Source organism: Gossypium raimondii, chromosome 4 (assembly GCF_025698545.1).
Source record: "Gossypium raimondii isolate GPD5lz chromosome 4, ASM2569854v1, whole genome shotgun sequence".
In the NCBI taxonomy this organism is placed as follows: Eukaryota; Viridiplantae; Streptophyta; class Magnoliopsida; order Malvales; family Malvaceae; genus Gossypium; species Gossypium raimondii.
This window is the reverse complement of record NC_068568.1, coordinates 5,687,502-5,709,663: the sequence shown is the minus strand read 5'-3', so window position 1 is coordinate 5,709,663 and position 22,162 is coordinate 5,687,502. Positions and strand designations below refer to the sequence as shown.

At 29.5% G+C, this 22,162-nt stretch overlaps 2 protein-coding genes and 1 long non-coding RNA gene across 3 annotated transcripts; 2 read left to right on the top strand and 1 right to left on the bottom strand.

Moving 5' to 3' along the window:
* Positions 1-1,543: 1,543 nt before the first annotated feature.
* LOC105780491 (pathogenesis-related protein STH-2) lies at positions 1,544-2,414 on the bottom strand. The gene is made up of 2 exons (XM_012604858.2): positions 2,148-2,414; positions 1,544-2,070 (listed from the first exon to the last, which is right to left on the bottom strand). Exons 1-2 carry the CDS (start codon positions 2,326-2,328, stop codon positions 1,772-1,774), a joined length of 480 nt encoding a protein of 159 aa, XP_012460312.1. The 5' UTR covers positions 2,329-2,414; the 3' UTR covers positions 1,544-1,771.
* An 11,857-nt stretch (positions 2,415-14,271) lies between these two features.
* LOC105780486 (uncharacterized) lies at positions 14,272-16,205 on the top strand. The gene is made up of 2 exons (XM_012604855.2): positions 14,272-14,585; positions 15,664-16,205. Exons 1-2 carry the CDS (start codon positions 14,327-14,329, stop codon positions 15,975-15,977), a joined length of 573 nt encoding a protein of 190 aa, XP_012460309.1. The 5' UTR covers positions 14,272-14,326; the 3' UTR covers positions 15,978-16,205.
* Positions 16,206-18,671: 2,466 nt separating this feature from the next.
* LOC105780853 (uncharacterized) lies at positions 18,672-20,648 on the top strand. The gene is made up of 3 exons (XR_001129410.2): positions 18,672-18,912; positions 20,122-20,216; positions 20,352-20,648. It is a non-coding gene; the product is annotated as an uncharacterized LOC105780853 (long non-coding RNA).
* The last annotated feature ends 1,514 nt before the right edge of the window (positions 20,649-22,162 follow it).

The following is a 22,162-nucleotide window of genomic DNA, read 5'->3' as shown; positions in this document are numbered from 1 at the left end:
TTTCACTTTGAATTTGTGGTTACGAAACTACTGTTCCGATTAGCCCTTATTTCGGGCTATCACAAGATATGTGTATATATAGACTCATGAATAGGTTTACAGCTTGTTTCTAGACAATATGAGACTGCTTCCTTGATTTGTGATACATAGACAATGTGTATATATAGACTCATGAATCGGCCCTTTCTCATAATTTCTTAAAAAATCAACTTATTTCTGTATTTTTTTAAAAAAAATGACTTTTTTGGTAATTTAGTCTAAACTTAGACCTAAAAGATGTTTATTTCTAATATTAGATGTTTTCTATGTATATTTTCTTAATTTGGGCCTGGATTTAGGATAAACAATTTTAGGCCGCAAAATGAAAAATATGTTGGGCCTTATAGAAATTCTAGGGGCCCAAACTAACTTTAAGAACAGATTTTTTTTTATTCGAAGGCAAGTGGGTAAAAGTACTATAAAACCCCTTATACTATATTATGGATTGTATTTTAGTTTTTTATTGAAATAATGGGTAAATTAGTTTCTGTACTTAGATGAATGAGAAAAACAATCTCTCCGTTAAAATTGCACCGTTAATGTTTGTTTTGGTGTATATATAAGGTATAATAACAAATTAATTTTATGTAAAAAAGTTAAAATGTAATCCCAGATATAGTGTAAAGTGTTTTGTGATACTTTCTTTTATGTCAAAAAAATTAAAATTAATTTTTATAGTTTTTTATAAGTTTTTACATTATTTTATAATTTTTACAATTTTTAAATCTATATATTTTAAGTGTTTTACATGCCATGTGACACTTTTGATCGGTTGAAAAAGGCCATTATTTTTTTTAAATGGAGTTAATTCTTTGAGGTGAACTGTATAACAAAAAGTAAATATTGAATTTTGAATAGTGTCACTCAATAATAGTCATCGACCCGAGACCCAGATAAGTTTTAAGTCGCCTACCCGCGACTCGGTTAGACCCCACCAGATGGATACACATGAGACGTATAGCGAGAGGATAGTTAAGGGACGCTCACGGTATCGGCTCGCAGGAATCGAAGGGAGCTTGCCGTATCAGCTCACAGGAATCGAAGGGAGTTTGCAGTCCTAACCCGCATACACCTAAGGAGTTCATATGGAGGGGACTGAGAACTGCAACATGCAACCTGGAATGGTATGCATGTCTAACATGCCCAAGGCCTACTCAGAGTGTCAGTCCTATGTATAAATACCCGAATGTTTCCTTTAATGAGACACACAGAAAATTACTCAACAAATAGTTATGCAAAATTCTTTAAATGCTAAATTGGAAAAAATTGAATACTTCAAAAGCAAATGATGCATTTAGCCTTTTTATTTTCATTCCATAGATACATATAAAAATTATATACTCTTAAAACCTTAAAATTGATAACTTGGTGTTAGTCATGTTTCAATAAAAAAATACAAGTGATGCAACAATTCTTTGCAATAACAACTATATTTCATGGGAGAGAAAATGCAAGTTGCATTTAATTAGAGGACAACCCAAAAGGAAGAACAATTTGTAATCTCTTTCATGTAAACTATAAAATATATACTAGGTAAATTTTTTCCTAGTTTATATATTTATTTTATTTCATCATATATCAAAGAACAAAGATGATCAAAGATCAATCACCACCGCCATTTTTATTAAGACAACCGGAAGACGGTTTAAGTTTTAAGAGTAAAAAGGAAAATACCAAAAGCACACCATTCTTTAAAATCAAGCAAGAGAATTCAAAGCAACCAACATATATCTTAGTTGCAGGCATCGGGGTTAGCCAAGAGGTAAGCTTCAACAGCCTTGTAAACTCCTTCACTCCCTTTGATTTGAGCCTTGATTTCATCTTCAGTGATCACATAGTCGCCAACAGTGTAAAATTTCATGGAGCTCTTGCAAAGGCTTCCTCCACCTGCAGCTGCCTCAAACTTGTTGTCATAGCTGATTTTCTCAAGCTTGTCCCCCAAAGGTCCACCTTCGATCAAACTATAACTGTATGACAAATTCTTGTCGTCATGTCCTCCAATCTGGTGCTTCATATATTGGAATGGAAGGCCTAAACAAATAAATACTTGTTATCAAACATACTCTTATAAAAACATATTTACAGAAAAGAGCAATGAAAGAACTAACCTTCAGCAAAGTTGATCTTTACGATACTTCCAGGGCCAGGATTAGCTTCAACCTCAACACTCTTGACTGCCTGAGGAGCAGCCTTGGGCCAAACCTTGTCAGCTTCAAGAGAAAAAGCTTTGAAAAGCCTGGCAGGGGCGACTGGAGAGGTAGACTCATAGTTATAAGTGACAACACCCATGATTCTAATATTACTTGGGAGTTTTCTTTGAGTTGAAAGAAGAGAAGAAGGGATGAGTGAATGAATGTTTGAGGTGTGAGGGATAGTAGAGGCCTAACATGCTATTTATAGATTTAACTTGAAGCTTAAGAACTTTATTATTCTCATTTTCAATGAAATAATGCTAGTCAAAATCAGCATCCCATTCATGACTCCAAATTTTGTTATTCATTTTCAACCTAATGTGTTGACAGATGTACTTAGGACTCAATTAAATTAATTTGATGCATTGAAGGTTTTTATCAGCATTCATTAATTATTATTTTAAGAAATCGTTTTTATTAATGCTAGTCAAAATAAGCATCCCATTGATGACTCCAATTTTTGTTATTCATTTTCAACCTAATGTGTTCACAGATATCCCTAGGATTCAATTCAATTAATTTGATGCATTGACGGTTTTTATCAGCATTCATTAATTATTATTTTAAGAACTTGTTTTTATTAAATTCAAATTTTATTAGGTTGCAATAATACTACTTAGAAAAATAACTAAGTTATCATCCTAACTCTACTGTTTAGAAGCAGTTCCAGTATTCCGGTGCTTGCTATTCGGAATCACCACAACTTTATTAGCCTCGGTATTTAAAGCCGCCATAGAGTTCATTGAATTTGAAACAGAGATCTTGGTATTTTTAACAATTTTAAAATGCTCACCACGATCCTTAATGGTATTATTAAGAACCCAACCTTTCCTAATAATAGTGCCTTTCCCAATTGTTTAACGTAATTTTGAGATTAAAATACCATATTTAGAATTCGCCGGGTCACCAACCTCCAAAGAATCATTATCATTAATCCCAATATGATCCCTAAAAACCACAGTCGATTAATGCCTCGTAGGATAAGCACATTTAAAACAATCCAACCTTGGAAAGTTGGATCATAGTGAGAAGTGGCATTTAGATGAGGGCCTCCAAGAAGTTGCAATTCTTTTTAAGATGTAATGTTTATGAGTCAGTGAATTTTCAATTTAATAAAATGAATGCAACTTCAATTAACTACTTTATTATCTTAATACTGGTTTGATTTATTATTGAAAAATTAAATCCAATTAATATTTTTAATGATTTAATTTTTTAAACATATTTGATAATTTAAAATAAAACAATTTGATAAAAATTCTTTAAAAATTTAAAAATAATAAGTAGATAAGAGCTAGTTATCACTTAATGAAGAAATAGTTTTAATTAATTTAATTTATTTTAATATTATTTTATTTTATAAAAATTTCACGATTAAATTTTGTTTTTTGGTCAAGGTGAAATATTTAAAATTAGTGATAAAATGTAGAATATATAATTTTATAATTTAAAATATATTTATCAAACAATTTAATTATATTCAGTAATTAATTTTAAGTAATATATCACACAATTTTATAACTTTTCAATACTTAATTTTTCAACACCTAATTTTTAATTTATCAAATAATACTTTAGCAAAAAAAAATTATCATAAGTAAGAAAAAGTAAATAAAATAAAATAAAATAAAATATAATTATTGTCAAATTTATGGGAAGACTTGGACTATCTAGAAAGCAAGTAGCCTCCAAAAACCTAGTTGAATATAATCCATCCATCTATTTTTATATTATATATATATATATATATATATATATATATATATATATATATAAGTGTAAACTTTAAAATTAACCAAAAAATCTAAATATGTACTTTTATTATTTCCATTTAATATTAAATTAATAAATATTTAAAATGAAGTTCACATAATATTAAAGTACATTAAAATTAATAATGAAATTTGAATATATTAACTTAGTATTAAAGTCAAAATTAATTAAACAATTTTATTGAAGTGTGTATTTTATTAATTTATTTAAACTTAAATGAGTTAAACATATAAAAGTAAAATCTATTATTGTAATTAAGATATATTCTGTTAATAGAATTGTTATATTCTCGCGACTAACTTACCGTTAATAAAATAAAAAATAAAAAAAATCAGGTTGACAAATTCTAGAAAATATTTGAAAATTTTTAGTTTGCAAAATACAAAGGTTTTATTTAGAAGAGGAGTCAGGATCTTTTTTTAGCTAGGTGTGATTATAATAAAGGTTAATAATGATGGTAAAACGATTGCAAAGCAATAAGAAAAGAAAAATAGGAACACGCAAGAAACTCTTTTTGGGGAAAACCACGGGCAGAAGAGGAAAAATTTACTAATGTTGAAAAACGAATAATTAAGGGTTGAAAAACCCTATTCTAATCAAAATCAAATAGAAGAATAATAGTTCTATACGGATTCAACTTGTGCTGTATGGTCAGCTCGAGGTCGCAGCCCGCCATAAATCTCCTCATTTTGTCACTGTATTTATTTTTCAACAAGTAATGAAATTTGGGTTACACAATCTCTAACAAAAGAAATTTAAAAAACTCTTTTAAAATTACAATTTTAAGGTTTGTGTTGAAATCCAGAGGAAAGTCTAGTTCAAGAGTCAATTTTGGGTATGGAAGATTATGGCACCCTACAAGATCCAAATTTAGTACCTTGTTAATTACGCACTTGTCAAAAAAATCAAAATTTAAAGGTAGGAGATCTAATGATTAATTGTGATCCTTTGAAATAAAACACTTAATTTTTGGAGTGAATTAAATTTTCAAAATGCGATAATTTTTTATATCTCCTATTGTAGTGAAAGTTCACAAAAGAATTTCTCTAAGGCACCGAAATATAGCAGAAGTGAACTCTTACGCAAATAAGCAAAAAGCGAACAAAAAAACCACAAGAAAACTAAGCACACAAGTGTTTGAGTAAATGCTCCCAAAGTGTTTCAATTACTTTGTAAAATTACAACAGAGTGATTGCAAATGAGGGGAATGCTTCTATTTATAGTTGAATTCCCCTAAATCTAATAACAGTTTAAATTATATCAATGATCGAGATTAAACCTATCTACAAGTTTGAAAATTCTGAGGGATTTAAACATTTTACAATATCCTTTAAAATTACAAATATTCATTATGGTAACTCTAGTTTTACTAAAATGCTTTATTCAGTTACTAATGCTTCAAGTAGATGGACTTCTCCGTGTGATCTACGAATTGGGCCAATTCAAGTGGATTAAACTAGTCTCATTTAATTAATCGATCTCGTTAGACAACTTTATGTGCTTTGGTCGAAGGCTTTGATTCGTGACCCGTGACATCTTAGTGTCCACAAAAATACCAAAAAACTATTTTTTATATGAGAACAAAACTTATGGATTCACTTGGTTTTGGAAAAAAAAGATGTCGTTCCTAATAAGCATCAATAAAATCATACCGGACACAACAAAAGAATTATTGGCCATATTGCTTACTTATTTTTAATATATATGAAAATTTTCACAGAATTTATTTTTGAAATTTAATAGAATTTTAACGGAATCACTACCACAAGTTTTATCGAATTCATCGTTGTTGCTTTTTTCAAAAGAAATTTAATCTAAGATTAAAATAAAAATTAAATGCAACATAAGTTAAACGTAGAATATTAACATAATTAGAAATTGTACCCAAAAAATGCCATCAAACTCGTTTCCTTGAAATGCAAACAAATAAAAACTTAAATGAAAAGCTCAAAACTAAATGGACTGATAGTGTAATTTACCCCAAAAATGTTCAGGGACTAAGGTTGCAAATTCCCTTTTCTTCTCTCTTTTCACCCCGTTTCTTAAAACTTGTGGGCCCCATCGTTTTTATATTTCTTTCCTTCTTTTTTAATTATTTCTTTCTTTCTTATCATCACTTTCTCTTTCTACTTTTTTCTTTCCTATGCAGTCCTAGCCGCCGCTTAATCAGCCGCCGGAGTGATACGAGCTGCTTGTTTCTGAGGAAAATTATATTGGCTGACTTTTATTCCTCAGTCGGCCCGGCATGAAGGTATATCTGAAAAGTAAAAAAAATTGAGTAAAAATATAAGTTTAAAAAATAGCTTTGAGTAAAAGAATAATACTTGTTTTAAAAAACAGATCGGGCTTCGAATAAGAATTTTTTTTTGTTTGAGTTAAACACGAATTTGTAAAAAATCTACTATTTTGCTGCTATTTTTCATTGTTTAGTTGGCATTTCACTACTTTATTATTATTGTATGAATATTTTATAACTCTTATTTTATTATCAATTTTATTATTATTTTAAAAATATTTACTTGTTATGTTACATTTATCTTAGTATTATTTAAGTATAACTTTTTAAATTTATTTTCTAACTTGTTAAAAATATTTATTTTAATATTTTTAATGTACAATATTTTTAAAAGAATTTATATAAAAAATTTAATACAAATAAATCGGACCTAAATTTTAAACTTATTTATCGAAGAAACCAAACCCATAAAAGGGCATAAAATATTGTTAGTACCCAGCCCCCACCTCTATTCCTCAGCCTTTACTGTTTATAGAAAAAAGGCGGTTAAGAAAATTTTTATGGGTTGTTTGGGTTACAATAACTCCCAAGACACACCGTTTATTTAAAAGGCCCCTCTACTGTAAAGACGCGCCGTTTCACTTCATATATTCTATTTATAACAAGGAGCTCCGATCGGGCACCACCAAAATAGTCCTCCCTCCCTACTAGAGGTGTCCATGGGCCGGGCTGGGCCGGGTTTGGGTCAGACCCATAAAAAATTTCAGCCCACTTACTAGGCCCGGGCCCGGCCCGGCCCAAAATATGGGCTTGAGATTTTGTCCAGGTCCGGCCCGAGGAAAAAATAAGAGGCCCGAGCCCGGCCCGTTTTTAATTAAAATTATTTTTTATAAAATTAAAACTAATTGTTATTAAAATTAGTTGTTACTTGTTAGTAAAATTATCAAATTATTAATTGTATTAATTGTTAATTGTATTAATTATTATAACAAAATCTAACTAGTAAATCTAACATTTGATTAGTAAAACAAACTTGATGTTTTATTATTTTTATTTTATAATGATTTACATTAAAATAATAACTAATGGAAATCTGTTAAACAAATTTCTTTTATAATGAATTGACATTTAATATGTATTATTAAACATATACAATACATGGATTTATTTATTCCATTTCTATTTCTATTTTGATATTTCTATCCAAGGTTGATAATTGATCCTTGAAACTAATGGCCCAAGATGTCTACATCACACTTTTAAGATATATATGCTAAATTTTAAATTTTACAAATAATTTATACTGGTAAAGGTATTCTTCCAACATATCATATCACCTTAAAATTTTAAAATGCACCTACCATGTGCACAAGTTAAGAAGAATTGTCAGATTATGATCATGGGCATACATGAATTCAATTAGATTTTCAATTTTCATCAAACCCTACACTGCAAGTAATGGAAGTATGTGAGACATAAGTCATGAGACAAGAAATAACACTTTATTTTAAGTGGTGAAATGAAATGAAAATTACACGACTTCAATGCACCTACATGCTTTAAAGAATGTCATTGTATATACCAACAATGTATATATCACAGAATAAGAATCAAGAGCTAATGAAGTTAGATTTATTGTTTTCTTATCCCTCTTTTATTGAAAATAGAAACAACTATTATATTTCTTTTATAATGAAAGTAAAGTATTAAAAAAAACTATTATATTTTAAAAATAAAAAATATATATTTAATATATTTTCGGGCCGAGTCCGGGCCAAAAAAATTGTACCCGAGGCTCGGCCCGTTTTCTAAACGGGTCTAAATTTTTACCCAAGCCCATATTTCGGGCCTATATTTTTACCCAAATCCTCCCATATTTAGGGCGGACTTTCGGGCCGGGCCGGGCCGCCTACTCTCTTTAAACCTTGGCATAGATTTCCCAAAAGACTCCTCATAATTCGTAATATCACTCCCACATTCGAGTTTTTATTCCATTCTCCTAATCCGACCATTGATCCAGCCTAAAATTGACATAGGTTGCTCTCCTCCACCCTTTCTCTGTCTTCAACCGTTCGGATTGATAAACGGAGCTCCGACGCCCTAACTGCTGAAAAACCCGAAAGATGGGTTCTCTCTTCTCTTTTTTTTTTATTTGTTTGAATACTGACTTGTTTGGTTTGCAGGTGTCACGGTGGAGCTCTCTTTCTTTCTTTCTTTTGTATGTATTTGTATTTTGGTTTCCTGTTTAGGTTTGGGTTTTGGGTTGCTGTTGATCGGTTGGTTCGGCTGTTTGGAGTGGGTTTCAGTTTAGGGGCTCGGTCGTGGTGTTGATGGTGGCTGGTAATGTCGAAAATGGTGGTGATGTCTTGTTGAGGAAATGAGGGTGAGAGTGCGAGAGAGAGTGTGAGAGGGAGCTAAGAGAGCGGGAGAGGAGCCCCGATGACTTATCAAAGTCGGGGTGATGATGGATGCCAGTAGGGGCACTGTTTTGGTTCGGTGATGGACTGGTATAGTGGTATGAGGGGTGAGGTTTAGAGTTGGCAGAAACTTGGGAGCTGAGAGGGATGGCCGGTTGGAGCCCAAAGAGCGGTCGAGAGTGATGGTAATGGAAGGTTTCTAGGTAATCGAGAGGGAGCCCCCTTTTTCTTTGTTCTTGGTTGTTTGTGGAGGAGGAGGATGATGGATTGATGGAGATGGGACAGGGTGTCTACAGGGTGATTGTTGTGCAGGGCATGGGGCGGTAGGTTGGCTGATAGGAGTTGGTAGTTGGTGGAAGTGATGGAGTGTAGGGACGGATTTGCAAAAAGAGAGAAACTTAGGGCCATTTTTGCAATATTTTCTTTTTTGATTTTGTAATTTTTATTTTTGATTTTTGGGTATTTTGTAATTTAATAAAATATAATAAAATATTAAATAAAATTATAAAAAAATTAAACATTAGTGGGCCAAAAACCCAAAACATTAAATTTAAAGAAAATTATTTTTAAAAAAAACCCTCAAATCCAATTTCAAATAGCTGAAATAAAATTTTACAAAAATCCAGAAGGCTCAAAATTACATTATAAAGCAAGTCAAGCCAAACAAAATTCGATGGTTTTGATCATATCTATTTGTTATTTACATAATACTTAAAGCAACTCATAATTTTTTCTAACCTATAAATAAGAGGATAATGCACTTCAGCACATTTGAATCCACATCCTTCTACATTTATCGATGCTCATAATGATTGAGTACAAACTTACAATTAATTCATTAAATTCTAAACTTTTAGATAGATTCTTAATAAAATCTGTTACAATAAATTTTTGATATTTAACAAATTTTGGATAAATTTATTGTAAATAGATACATTATTAAATAATTGTATAATTTTAAATTTTAAATTTTAAATAAGTCATTAATATAAATAAAAAATTTACGCTTTTAAGAAAGTACTTATTATTAATCTATAACTATTTTTTTAACATAAATCTCATTAGTTATGAATTCTGCTCTTTTTGATATAATTCCTAAAATAATCTATAAAAAATAGGAGTATAATGTCCTTTTGTGCACTCGAACCCAGGACCTGTTACACTGATAACAATATTGATGTCAATCGAATTAAGATTCATTTGGCATTAAGTTTGTATAAAATGTTTTAGAAATAATTTTTAAATATAAACTTATTAATAAAAAATGTTAAACATAATAGGAATTTTATAATTATACAAAGCTTAACTAATCTATTTATAGGAAAATAAAATAAATTTCATATTTACAAATGCTAATTTTTGTAATGGTATAGTATCACATTTATATTAAGTTTTGAGATTATTTAAACTTTAAGTTATTTTACGATTTGGTCAATATGTTAAATTATTCTAAATTAGAAGGTTTAAATTGATAAACTAATAATTAAAAAGATTACGTTGACACTTAATAATATCCTGTAACATTGTAGTTTACCAATTCATAACAAAAAAAAAAATTATGATAGCTAAGAGTAAGAAATTATTATAAATTGGCATAATGATTTTTGGCCTCCAATTTTAAAAATGTTTTAGTTCTCTATTTAATTTGTTGCCTTTTTAGTCTTTAATTTTATATTTTTTATCAAATCATCTCAAAATGAATGGAAAAGTTAATTTTTTAACTTTATTGATGTGACATACACGTGGATTGTTTTGTAGATGACACGTCAACATTTAATTAAATTTTAAAAATCCAAAAATTAATTTTTTAAATTAAAATCATTAAATTTATAAAAAATATTTCTCAATATTTTTAAAATCAATTAATTAATTAAATGCTGACATGTCATCCACATAGCAATCTATGTGTATGCCACGTCAGCAAAGTTAACAAACATTAACTTTTTTCTCCCATTTTGGGGTGATTTGACAAAAAAATACAAGTTTAAGGACTAAAAGAGATGAAAAATTAAATGAAGGGCTAAAAAGACTTTTTTTTGTGTGTAAAATTTGAGGGCCAAAAAGTCATTATACCTTTTAAGTTTATAATAAAATGTAAAAAAAAAATCATAAGTTGTTAATAATTTTTAAACATTTACAAATGTCATTGTAACATCAATTTAGGTTTAAAATTATATCAAATATGAGAGGGTCATGAGTAGTTTTAGGCATTATATATATATATATATAATATATCAAATATGGGTAAAAGCATAAAAACAATCATGTACTATATTCGGGTTGCATTTTAGTTCCTCTGTTAAAATTTGGTGTTTATATATAAGGTATAATGACAAATTTAACTCTCATCTTTATATATGTTTTCACTTTGATCCCTACTCTTTTATTGAAGTAAATTAGAAAACTTTGATACTAACGAGGTTAAAGGGTCAAAAAGCCTTAGTGACAAATTTTAAAACAAATCAATTAAGCACTTTTAAATTTTTAAATTTATTTTAAAATAATAAAATTTATAAAAAAATTATACAAATTTTAAAACTATAATTTTTATTAAAAATATCAATACCGGTCATTATTGTTATTTAATGTAGGGATAAATCATGATTTAGCCCTTAAACTTGACAACTCTTTTAATTTCGTCCCTGAACTTTTTAGTCCATATTAATCCTTGAACTTGATAAATTTTTCTAGTTTTGATCCTCGTAAATGATATGACATTCGAGATTGTATCATATCATCACATGAAAATTTTATAATTTATGTAATGGCCATATCATCACATGAATTAAAAGCTGGGAAAAAATTTAATTTTAATTTTTATAACTTTTAATAATAATTTTTTTATAATTTTATGATTTCTAATTAAATTTTAAATTTTAAAATGGCTTAATGATTTTTTTTAATTTGTTACTAAGGTCTTTTTGATCCTTTAGCTTTATTAGTTTCAAAAATTTCTAATTTACTTCCAATAAAAGAGTAAAAGTCAAGTTGAATAAACGTACAAAGGTTGAGGCTAAATTTATTATTATGTCTTATATATAAACACCAAATTTAAACAATATGACTATTGGAAACTAAAATAGAAGACAAACACTCGAGAAATACAATACTAAATTTATTGAGGGAGATTAGTCGGTTCTCAACAAATAATCTTCTACAAACTTTTTCGACAAAATTAATCGATTCTCATTGATAATATATTAATAATATTTTGATTTTCCTAATGAATAGATTGATCCGAAAATCGATATGAACAGATTAATTAAGTAAAAGATCAATTGATTTAAATTTTAATGATTTATTTAATCGAAGACTGAATAGTTTCACCACTTATTCTTAAGGGTGTTCAAACGGTCGGTTTGCTTAATCACTGAACTGAATTACTATTAACTGAAATACTTGAAATGCAAAATTCTTTAATCATTAACCGAACCGAAATATTTCGATTAATTCGATTAAATTTATATATTTTTCTTTTGGTTAAAATAAATATAAAACATATAAAAATACATTACCAATATTCATTTTCTTTTATTTAATTGTTCAAAAACTTTAAATGGAGGTGAAAATAACAAATAAGACATTAGAATTACATGAGTCTTGAAATTTAACAACCAAACACTAATAAATCTTGAAAACAACAAATATTTCGGGTAATTGATTAATTTGGTTAATTAACCAATTTTGAACTAAATTAATTGATAATCAAAATTTTAAAAATTATTAACCGATCGAAACCAAACTAAAATTAACTACTAATCAATTAATCGAATTAAATTCATCCAAGCAATTAATAAAATTTTAACCGAAATGTGAAGACTCCTACCTATCCTTGCTCAAAACTGGAAACTCAACAGCTTGAAGCATAAACGAAAAAGAGAAAGAAAATAAAAAAAAAATTTAAAGAAGGGTTTTTTACCTAAATAATATTAAAAAATACCTCAATGGCATGTTGCAAGAATTATGTACCACCTTGATTTTGACACAATTTCATTAAAAAAAAGGGATACAGGGGTGTGGTGCCTATCTGATAGGCGGCACTGGTGGTGCTTATCTGATAGGCAGCACACCTAGTATTTTCCCCTCCCCACACTCCCCCATCCGGCTCATTTTTGTAATGTATTATTTGGTTAAAAATAGCTATTAAGGTATGTTTGTATTTATTTTATATTTTTATTCATTCATAGTTTATTTTTAATGTTTATTGAAGTAAAAAAGCCTATTTATGTTATGTACAAAGAATGTTTTATTTTTTTATGTAATTTATCTGTTATGTGTGTTTTAGGTTGATTAGATTTATTTTTATGAACTTTATTGGCATGTTATTTTGATTATTTTAATATTTTTTTATTTTTATGTAGGTAAAAGATGAGACCATTGATATGGAATTTAAAATTTATGAGATAAATTAGAAATTAATTTATATGTTCTAATTTTTAAGATTTTATAATTGAGAATAAGAGTTTATGTTTTTAAATTTTATTTTATGTTTTTATAAATATTAAAATGAAATTTCTTTTGAAGTTCTACGAAAAAAAAAATATATTTTTGACAATAATTAAGTTGGCATGTTATTATATATATTATATTTTAAACCAATATATTTTACTTATTATCATTTTAAAATAATAATAACAATATTAGTATTTATTATATATCGTTTATGTTATATTTTTTATTGGCGTGTTATTTTTATTATTTTAATATAAATTTTTATTTTATATAGGTAAAAGATTAAACCATTGAGATGAAAGTTGTGAATGTGGCCATTGAGTTGGAGTTAGAATTTATAAAATATATTTATTTTGTTAATGTAGTATAGCAAAAAATATGACGTGGACAAAACTATTTGATATTTTTTTGTAATTAAAAGCAATATATAAAATTTAGGTATTTTGATAAATGTTTAAAATGAGCCAAATAATGGGGTGTAAGGGGAAAACTACTAGGTGTGTCGCTTATCAGATAGGCACCACTAGACCTGTCTATGGGCCGGCCGGGCCCGAAAAAAATTTCGGCTCGACTCTTAGGCTCGGGCCTGGCCCGACCCGAAATATAGGTCTAAAATTTTGTCCAAGCCCGGCCCGATTTTTAATAAACACAAAAAAATATTTTAAAAATAAAAAAATATTTTTAAAGTATTTTAAAAATAAAACATAAAAATAAAAAAAATATATTTATTATATTCGGGCCGGGCCGGGCGGGGCTCGGGCCAAAAAAAGTTAAGCCCGAACCCGACCCATTTTTTAAACGAGCCTCGTTTTTTTACCCAAGCCCATATTTCGGGCCTATATTTTTACTCGAACCCTCCCATATTTCGGGCGGGCCGTCGCATCGGGCCAGGCCGCCCGGCCCATGGACAGGTCTATGCACCACCAGTGCTGCCTATTTATTAGGGGTCACTGGCTGGTGCTGCCTATCAGATAGGCACCACAGCCCTATACTCTTTTTTTTTTTAACAAAATTATGTCAGAATCAAAGTTGTGCCATCTATGCACCACCCTCCACCTATTTAAATGTACCATTTTAATATATAATTCTTGCAGAATGTGATTTAGGTATTTTTTTAATATTATTTGGGTAAAAAACCCTTTAAAGAAACTAATTAAAACACACAAAAAAAACCGTTATTATTTGCCCATTTCTTTCTTGTGATTTCTCTCTCTTCAATGGCGTCAGTAACAGAGTCGATTGCCGCCCTCTCTTTTCCTACTACTTCACGCTTTAGAACTTCATTGTCACGGCCGGCGATGATGATCTCACAGCCGGCGGTTTCTTTGTATAGCCACCGAGGTTTGCCGGAATTTAAAGGGCTGAAAGTCCAATCCTATTCACTGTTTTCGTTCGCGTCCACGAATTCCAGATATCCTAGGGTTTCCAAGCATAGTGGACGCATTGTTTGCGAAGCTCAGGAAACTGCTATTGACAGTAAGCTCTGCTTTCTCTCTCTCTCTCTCTCTCTCTCTCTCAGTTCGAAACTTTTTGAATTTTTAGTTGAAATTATAACTGATACTGCTGCGATTTATGAATGAAGATTGAACTAGTTCTAAGCAAGAATTCAGGGGAAATATGTTAGATTTACAGTTTCAAGACTTGAGAGTAATCATGTTTTTAAGTGGATTTATTTGCTATGATGCGAGCTGGAAATAAAGTAGAGGGCCTTTTAACATTGTCATTCAAGTTTTGTAACCCTAATTTTCTGATAAGGAAATTGATTTAACAAATATGCTTACCAGTTAGAAGTTGGAACTGTTCATATAGCGGCCTAATTCATGTCGATGGAAGATAGTAGCATTAACCAATTTTGATTGCTTCGACTGTCCCCCGGTTCTTATATAGCCGCCAGGTTCGTCCAGTTTTTATTCCACTTATCTTGAAATTGGAAGCTGAAAACGATGTTTTCATGACTTGAAATCACAAGATTCGTTGTCCAGGTCTTATCAACTTTGCTGAAAATGATGTGTTGATTAATCAAGAAACGCTTGAACAATGGACAATGCTGTCGTGTTTCAGCTTTAGTTTTAAAGCTTGTGGTTGATTTTACTAGTATAGCGTAGTGACAAGTTTATTTGCATCCCTCTGCAAATAATTGGAGTTATCTTCAAGATTAGGGAACATCGGGATCATAGTTTATTTCGTATTGCATAACAACACTTCATCTTCTTGCTGAAAGTTCGTATAAAAGATTGTTCAATGCGACTTGTTATAAGGATAACCTATAGGTAAACTATAAGATTCCATCTATGGGAATTCATTGAAACATCTTGTGATTTTACTGCGACTTACAATCTGAAGCTGAACTATTGGAGAGATAAGTACACTATTTTATTTTAGTTTGGTAGCCTTTTTTCAGTGTTTTCAAATGAGATTCCTATAGCAGTGATCTATAAACTGGTTGGTCTTGCAAAACGAAATGAATCAGGCATAGCTCGAATCAGCCTGCTTCGAATATGTACTAGTTTCACTTTCTGTTAAATTCTCTTGTTCCTTTGATTGTTGTTGGCAGTTCCAGCTGTGACCGATGAAACATGGCAATCACTTGTGCTCAACGCAGATGGACCTGTACTAGTCGAGTTCTGGGCTCCTTGGTGTGGACCATGCCGCATGATCGATCCCGTAATAGGTGAACTAGCACAGCAATACGCAGGAAAACTCAAGTGCTTCAAACTGAATACGGACGATAGCCCCTCGATCGCTTCCCAATATGGAATCCGAAGCATCCCGACACTCATGATCTTCTTGAATGGTGAGAAAAAAGATGCAGTTATTGGTGCTGTGCCAAAAAGTACTCTATCAGCAAGCATAGAGAGATTCTTGTAGATAGCGATTCATAAGAAGTGATATTGACTGATGGAATCATGGAAGTGTCCAGCACTCATCACCCACTTGGCTTTGGTTAGATGCTTTATTTCTCTTTATGTGATGTTGAAAATTTTCCTACTTTTATGTCAAATTTGGAACCGTTCCTTGTCTCGTACACATGCTTATGTCTGTATTTTGAAAATATTAATTATTGCTAACTATATACTATATATTCAGCTTACAAAATTTGCAATCATTTAATTTGAAGCTTACCTATGAACCAAATTTCAGGTGGATTTAGTTCCTTCCTTTGATTGCCAAAAGGAAAGACTGATAGTGATTTTGGACCTAACTATTCCTTTGAGGTATAAAATTTGCTTTTTTTGGTGAATTTCATGACCCATGGCTTATATATTGGCCATAACTTGTAAGCAGTGAAAAAGAATAGTCCATGTGGAAAAGCATTTAAGGAGGAATATATATATATATATATATATATATGAAGGGAAAATTAGGTCCTATATTTGATTTAATGTTTATGGTCATCACTTTTTTAGTATATATTACATGATATAACCTAATTCATATTTGTCCTTCACCATTGCGTTACTAGAAAAGCTAGAGATGCATTTGGCATGTAGTTGGATGGAGTACAATTTTGGACTTTAGGGTGGGGATTAACCTAATAGTACCCAATTTTTGTACTTTTTTTTATCAATTAATATATTTTCATTTAAATAATTTAAATTTTTTATTTGTTAAATCGATTCAATAAATTTATTTATTTTTATACAATTTTAGGGGAGGAAATGGATTTCATAGAGCTTAAACTTGAAATTTATGTCTACTACTTGAAGCTTTGCAAGTTATAGTAGCTTCTCAACATGAATAAATTTATATAATTATAGAAATATATAATAATTAATCAGTTAATTAAAATGTTTCAACAAGAATTTAGAATTTTGTTCCCGTACTTTTACTTTAAGGGATTTAATCTATCTACTTTTTAGATATTCGAAATTCAGGTCTAACGATTAACATTTAAGATTAATTTGTTAAATTCGATTTAATTACAACGTTATTTTTAGTTACATTTTTACCAAGTGAATATTTTATTTTCTTTCAAAATATCACACCAACAAATTTAATAAAAATTTAACAGTTTTAACGATTGAACTTGAATTTTAAAATTCAAAAATAGAGAGAATAAATTCTTAAAAATAAAAATATGGGAATTAAATTTTAAATTTATAAAGAATATAAGGATCTATGACATATTTTAACCATGTAAGTCTATATCAACATGACACCCGTCCCACCATCCTACTGTTTTTCTGACATGATTTAGGAACATGGTCAAATATCATTTTTGATCAGCCTAGATTTAGATTCAATATTTATATTTTAATTTCTAACCTAATTTAAATCTAATATTTTATAATATTATTAGTTTGTCCAAATAATTAATATTATTGATTATTTTGATTAAATTTTGGTAAAGGTTAAATTTTAGTTAAGGAGCTATATTATGTCTAAATTTGAGATTTATTTTAACACAATTCGATCCTATAAGTTTATAATATTATTACTTAGTTCAAATAGTTTATATTATTAATTTATATATAACTTAGATTTAACTATGTTAAGAGTCTTTTTTACTTTTTAAAATTTAAAATTTAATCACAGTAACATTGACTTGATCCTTTCACTAACTTCCTTCCAATTTTTCTGGTAGTTGCTAATGTTGCATTTGTAAAAAGTGGTAAAATATTAATATTTATAACTTTTGTCAACTTCACCATACTCTTTAAAAATACTTAAAATTCATAAAATAAAAATAAAAGTCAACATTAATAACATTAATAACATATTGGACCGATAAAATTAAAATTAATGATGACATATAAATGCAAAAGCAAGGATAATGGTGAAATGCATTATAACTGATAAAATAATCATTAAGCATGTTAAATTAAAATTTATTTATAAATATTCAAAGTTTTTGTTATATTATATGTATTTAAATAATGTAACTTTCATCCCTCACTTTTAATTTTGTATAAAAATCATTTATAAGTAAAATAATACAATCAATTATTTTATTTATTTAACTTTTTTTGCTATAAGGTAGACCTAATAATGGGTTGGGCCGGTGCAAAATTTTAGGCTTATTTCCTGAGCTCAACTTGACCTAAAAAATGAGCCTAAAATTTTGTCTAAGCTTGGCCTAGATAAAAAAATGCTAAACTCGAACCTGACCTAGCTTGCTTGTATTAATTTTTTTATTTTTATATAAAAATAAATTTAAAAAATATAATACATCAAATACACTAAAAACATTAAAAATAAATGTTTCCCAACAAATTGAAAGTACATTAAAAAAAGTCTTTATACTTAAAATAATACTAAGATAATTGCAAAATTAACAATAAAACAACAGTTATACAATATCCAAACAACAATAAAATAATAGAAAAACAACAGTAAATAGTAACAAGAAAAAAATTTAGGGAAATTCGAGTTAAGTCTAGGCAAAATTTTTTTTACCTGAGGCCTGGCTCATTTAGAAAACGGGCTTTTTTTTTTTTTCCTAGAGGAGAAACTTAATATCCTGAAAAATTGGTTGAAGTTTCCATCCAGTTTTAGGCCCAGTTCTTTATTGCGTTTTAAATGGACTTTTGCGTTAAAAAGTCCTTTTCTCTTAAAAGGAGAGAAGAACGGCCTCCATCTTCTCAAAAAATTCTCCATCTCAAACGTCATTTTCTCCTGATGGAGAAGCTGAAAATTTCACCATCTAAAAAGCTAGAAGTGCTTTTGGCTGATAAATGACCAAAATAACCTGTCTTCTCCCCCTTGGAAAAACGTTCTTTCCTCTGCTGTGAAAGTTTTATACCCATTTTTTTCACATTTTCACTGTGAAAGCTCCTTCCTGTTCTTTGTTCCTCTTCCGCAGGTGAGTTCGTTTTCTTCTTCTTCTCTTTAATTATTAGTTATGCTTTGTTTTATTTACTTTTTAATTCTGGCTTTTGTGCCTCTTTTGCTTTACTGTTTTGTGCCTCTACTGCTGCTTTGCTCTGCCTCTTTTGTTTTGTGCCTCTTTTGCTCGCTTCGTAACTCTTCCAAACTATTTTAGTTGATAAGAATAGAAGAATCATGGTTTTAACCTTGTGCTGTGAATCAGTCGAGAGAAGAAAGTAGAAATATGACAATGGAATTTCCATGAATTTATAGTAAACTCAAAACAACATAATTCCTAACTAATTGTCTGACTCTAAACTCAAAGATAGACTCAATAGACCACTCTTTTTCTGTTCTTGGAAGCAAATCCCATACCTTTTGTAATGGGTATTTGACTTCAATTTGTCCCAGACCTTTTCTGTTCTGAGTTTACTTTCTATAATTTTCCATGTGATGTTGAAAATGGAAATAATCAGGCAGGTTAGAATTTAAGTGATAGGGATTCTGGGAAAGCAATATCCTCTTTGTATATCTTATGTCCAAGAATATTTTGTAAAGCGAGATGTAATTTGGCTTATGATATTGTTTTCCCCTTCTTTTACATACGCGTCTGTATCATGGCATATACAGTTGTTTCTGCTTTCATTTTGGTTTGATATTACATGTTACTTCACTGTCATCATATATAGCTCAAATCTGTTTGCTAGACTTTAGTTTTTGGCCCTATAGGATGTTCCATAATTTCTAATTTTTGTGAAACAGGCTGCTCATCTGAAGCATCAATCTCTATTTGTGCATCAATCTCTATTCAGGAATCTTTGATGTTGAATGTGTAATCTCAATTAAAGTTATTCTCTTGATGCATGCATTCTCTTAACTTTTTGATATATAACCATTGAGATGATTTCATTTTGCTTGCTGAAGTAGCCCTTTTTCCTTTGCTTTGTGTACATAGCTTCAAGAGTTAGTGTAAGTTTTATCCTCCCAAAGTTAAGAGAGGGACTGCTGATGGAGTTTCCTGCTTTAAAACATGTTTTGCATGCTTTAACTGGCCCTCAAATGCAAAATTATCAATTTTTGTTAGTGTTATAGGCTGAAGGATAAGAGACCAAGAATGTATTTGATAATATTGAATTGCAAGTTGATGCGAATCATAATTAAATTTATGTATCATTGCTATAAATGTAAATTGTTTGACATGCAGAGATGCTCTTGATGCTTTGGGATTGGTTCGGTACTGCTGTAGGAGAATGCTTATGACTCATGTTGACCTCATTGAGAAGCTTCTGAACTACAACAGTAAGCTGTCTTTCTTTCTTGCCTTCATTCTGTTTGGACTTCCTCTGTATCTCATGCTTCTGTTCATCTTAGTGCTGGCTTTGTTTAGAATTGCTTTCTCTACTTACTGCCTTTTTTTTTTTTTTTTTGTGGTAGCATTGGAGAAGTCGGAGACCAGTTGAGGAAACATGTAGAATCTAAGGGTTTGTTGCAGTTTGTGTGAGTGCCTGTCAATGATTCTCAGTTTTGTTTAAGTGGGGCCGTGTTTGAATCCAGAAAAGGGAAGGAAAGGACTTAAATAGTACTAGTCTAGTTTGTTTTCTTCAGCTCTATGATGGATCGTTGTATGTACGAAATTAGTGGGATTTGAAATGCTGAAAGTGATTGGAATGCTTTGCTGTTTGCTGGGATAATTGTAGGATCAAAGACTAACTTTTGTTAGTTGCATTGCTACAGATGTGTTAGTAAGTGTAGGATGAATGGGAACCTTAACTGAGCATTTTAAAATCAATAATGACATGACCTTCTGGTAGCTTACAAGCTAAGTGAGGGAAGTGGGAATGAAGCAAAAGACACCATTTAATTATATCATTTCCTTTTGCTTGTGTCTGTTTGTCTCGACTTTCATTTTCATATGCTTATCAAATATAAGTATTATATTAACCAACTCATTTTCATATGCTTATTAAATATAAGTATTGTATTAATCAAATCATTTATTGAATATAACCAAATTATTTTCATATGCTTATCAAATATATCATCTAGTTTAATCAATTCATTTTAAATTGTAAATGTTATTGACAAATTTTTAGTATTTATATTTGGTATATAAATATTATCCCTTTTAAAACTTTAATCTAAATATATGTAATATTTTAATTAGTTAGGTTTATGTTTTTAATGTTATGTTAGTATATAATATGAGTTATATATTGAAATACATTTTAAAATAAAATAATACAAATGTGTTAAAAGCATTAATTAAAAATAAAAATAATTTTTATAATAATACAATCGTGTCAATATCTAATTACAAATATTTAATTTTATATTTAAATATTTAAATATAGTTTATATATTCTAATTAAATTTTATAAATAATCAATATTAATTACTTAGAAATATTTAAAATTAATATTATATATTAAAATATTAACAATAAGTTATAATAAATTATTTTTTTATATTTTTGCTAAAATATCATAATATTAACTAATTTGAACATTATTTAAATACATATTTATTACTTTATAATCTCATGTCTAAAATGGACATTTTATTCTTCAAAAGTACTTTTTGCACTTCTTAAAAGCACTTCTCAAAAGCAATGAAGAACTCCCATGATGATGTTACTCCATTTTTTATTGGCACTCAGTAGCCTACAAGAATTGACATTGAGAGATATAAAAAGCAAGAGTATAACACGAAGAGTGAGGATCTAGGCAAGAAGTTTGCTGACAAATCTAAAACTGTGAATAGATATGAGTTGGAAATCATTAGTACTCTAGGTAATGATGTTAAGAGAAGAGACCATTGTGCATTAGTAGCATCCGAAGAAGGAACCGAATGAACTCTCTACTGCTACTAAGTTGGGCAAAAGTTGTCTTGGAAGGAATTGAGGATTGATTGAAACATATCAGAGATTCTTTTAGCTGCATTGACAGGGCAAAGATTGGTTCCTCGAAAGATGAGATTGTTTCCTAATTTCCAGATTATCCAAAGAGTGTTAGACATAGCTGTGTAGAAACTTCTTGAGAACTCAATTGAGAGATCATTACCATGAAGCCATTGAAGAATGCAATTGGAAACATAAATACCATCCAAGCAGTCAGTGCATAGTGCAAGGGGGATCCAAACCAAATTGCTCTTACAAAGGTGCAGTTTAGAAAGAGATGGTCAATTGTTTTTATGTTATCTTTCTTGTTACATAGCTTCCATAGAAAAATGATAATATTTGAAAGGCC

Excerpts from the sequence above, each read along its gene's own strand:
- LOC105780491 (XM_012604858.2), bottom strand. The coding sequence starts at position 2,328 with ATGGGTGTTGTCACTTATAACTATGAGTCTACCTCTCCAGTCGCCCCT. Across the intron at positions 2,071-2,147 it reads AAAGATCAACTTTGCTGAAG|GCCTTCCATTCCAATATATG; the intron begins GTTAGTTCTTTC and ends TTATTTGTTTAG.
- LOC105780486 (XM_012604855.2), top strand. The coding sequence starts at position 14,327 with ATGGCGTCAGTAACAGAGTCGATTGCCGCCCTCTCTTTTCCTACTACT. Across the intron at positions 14,586-15,663 it reads TCAGGAAACTGCTATTGACA|TTCCAGCTGTGACCGATGAA; the intron begins GTAAGCTCTGCT and ends TGTTGTTGGCAG.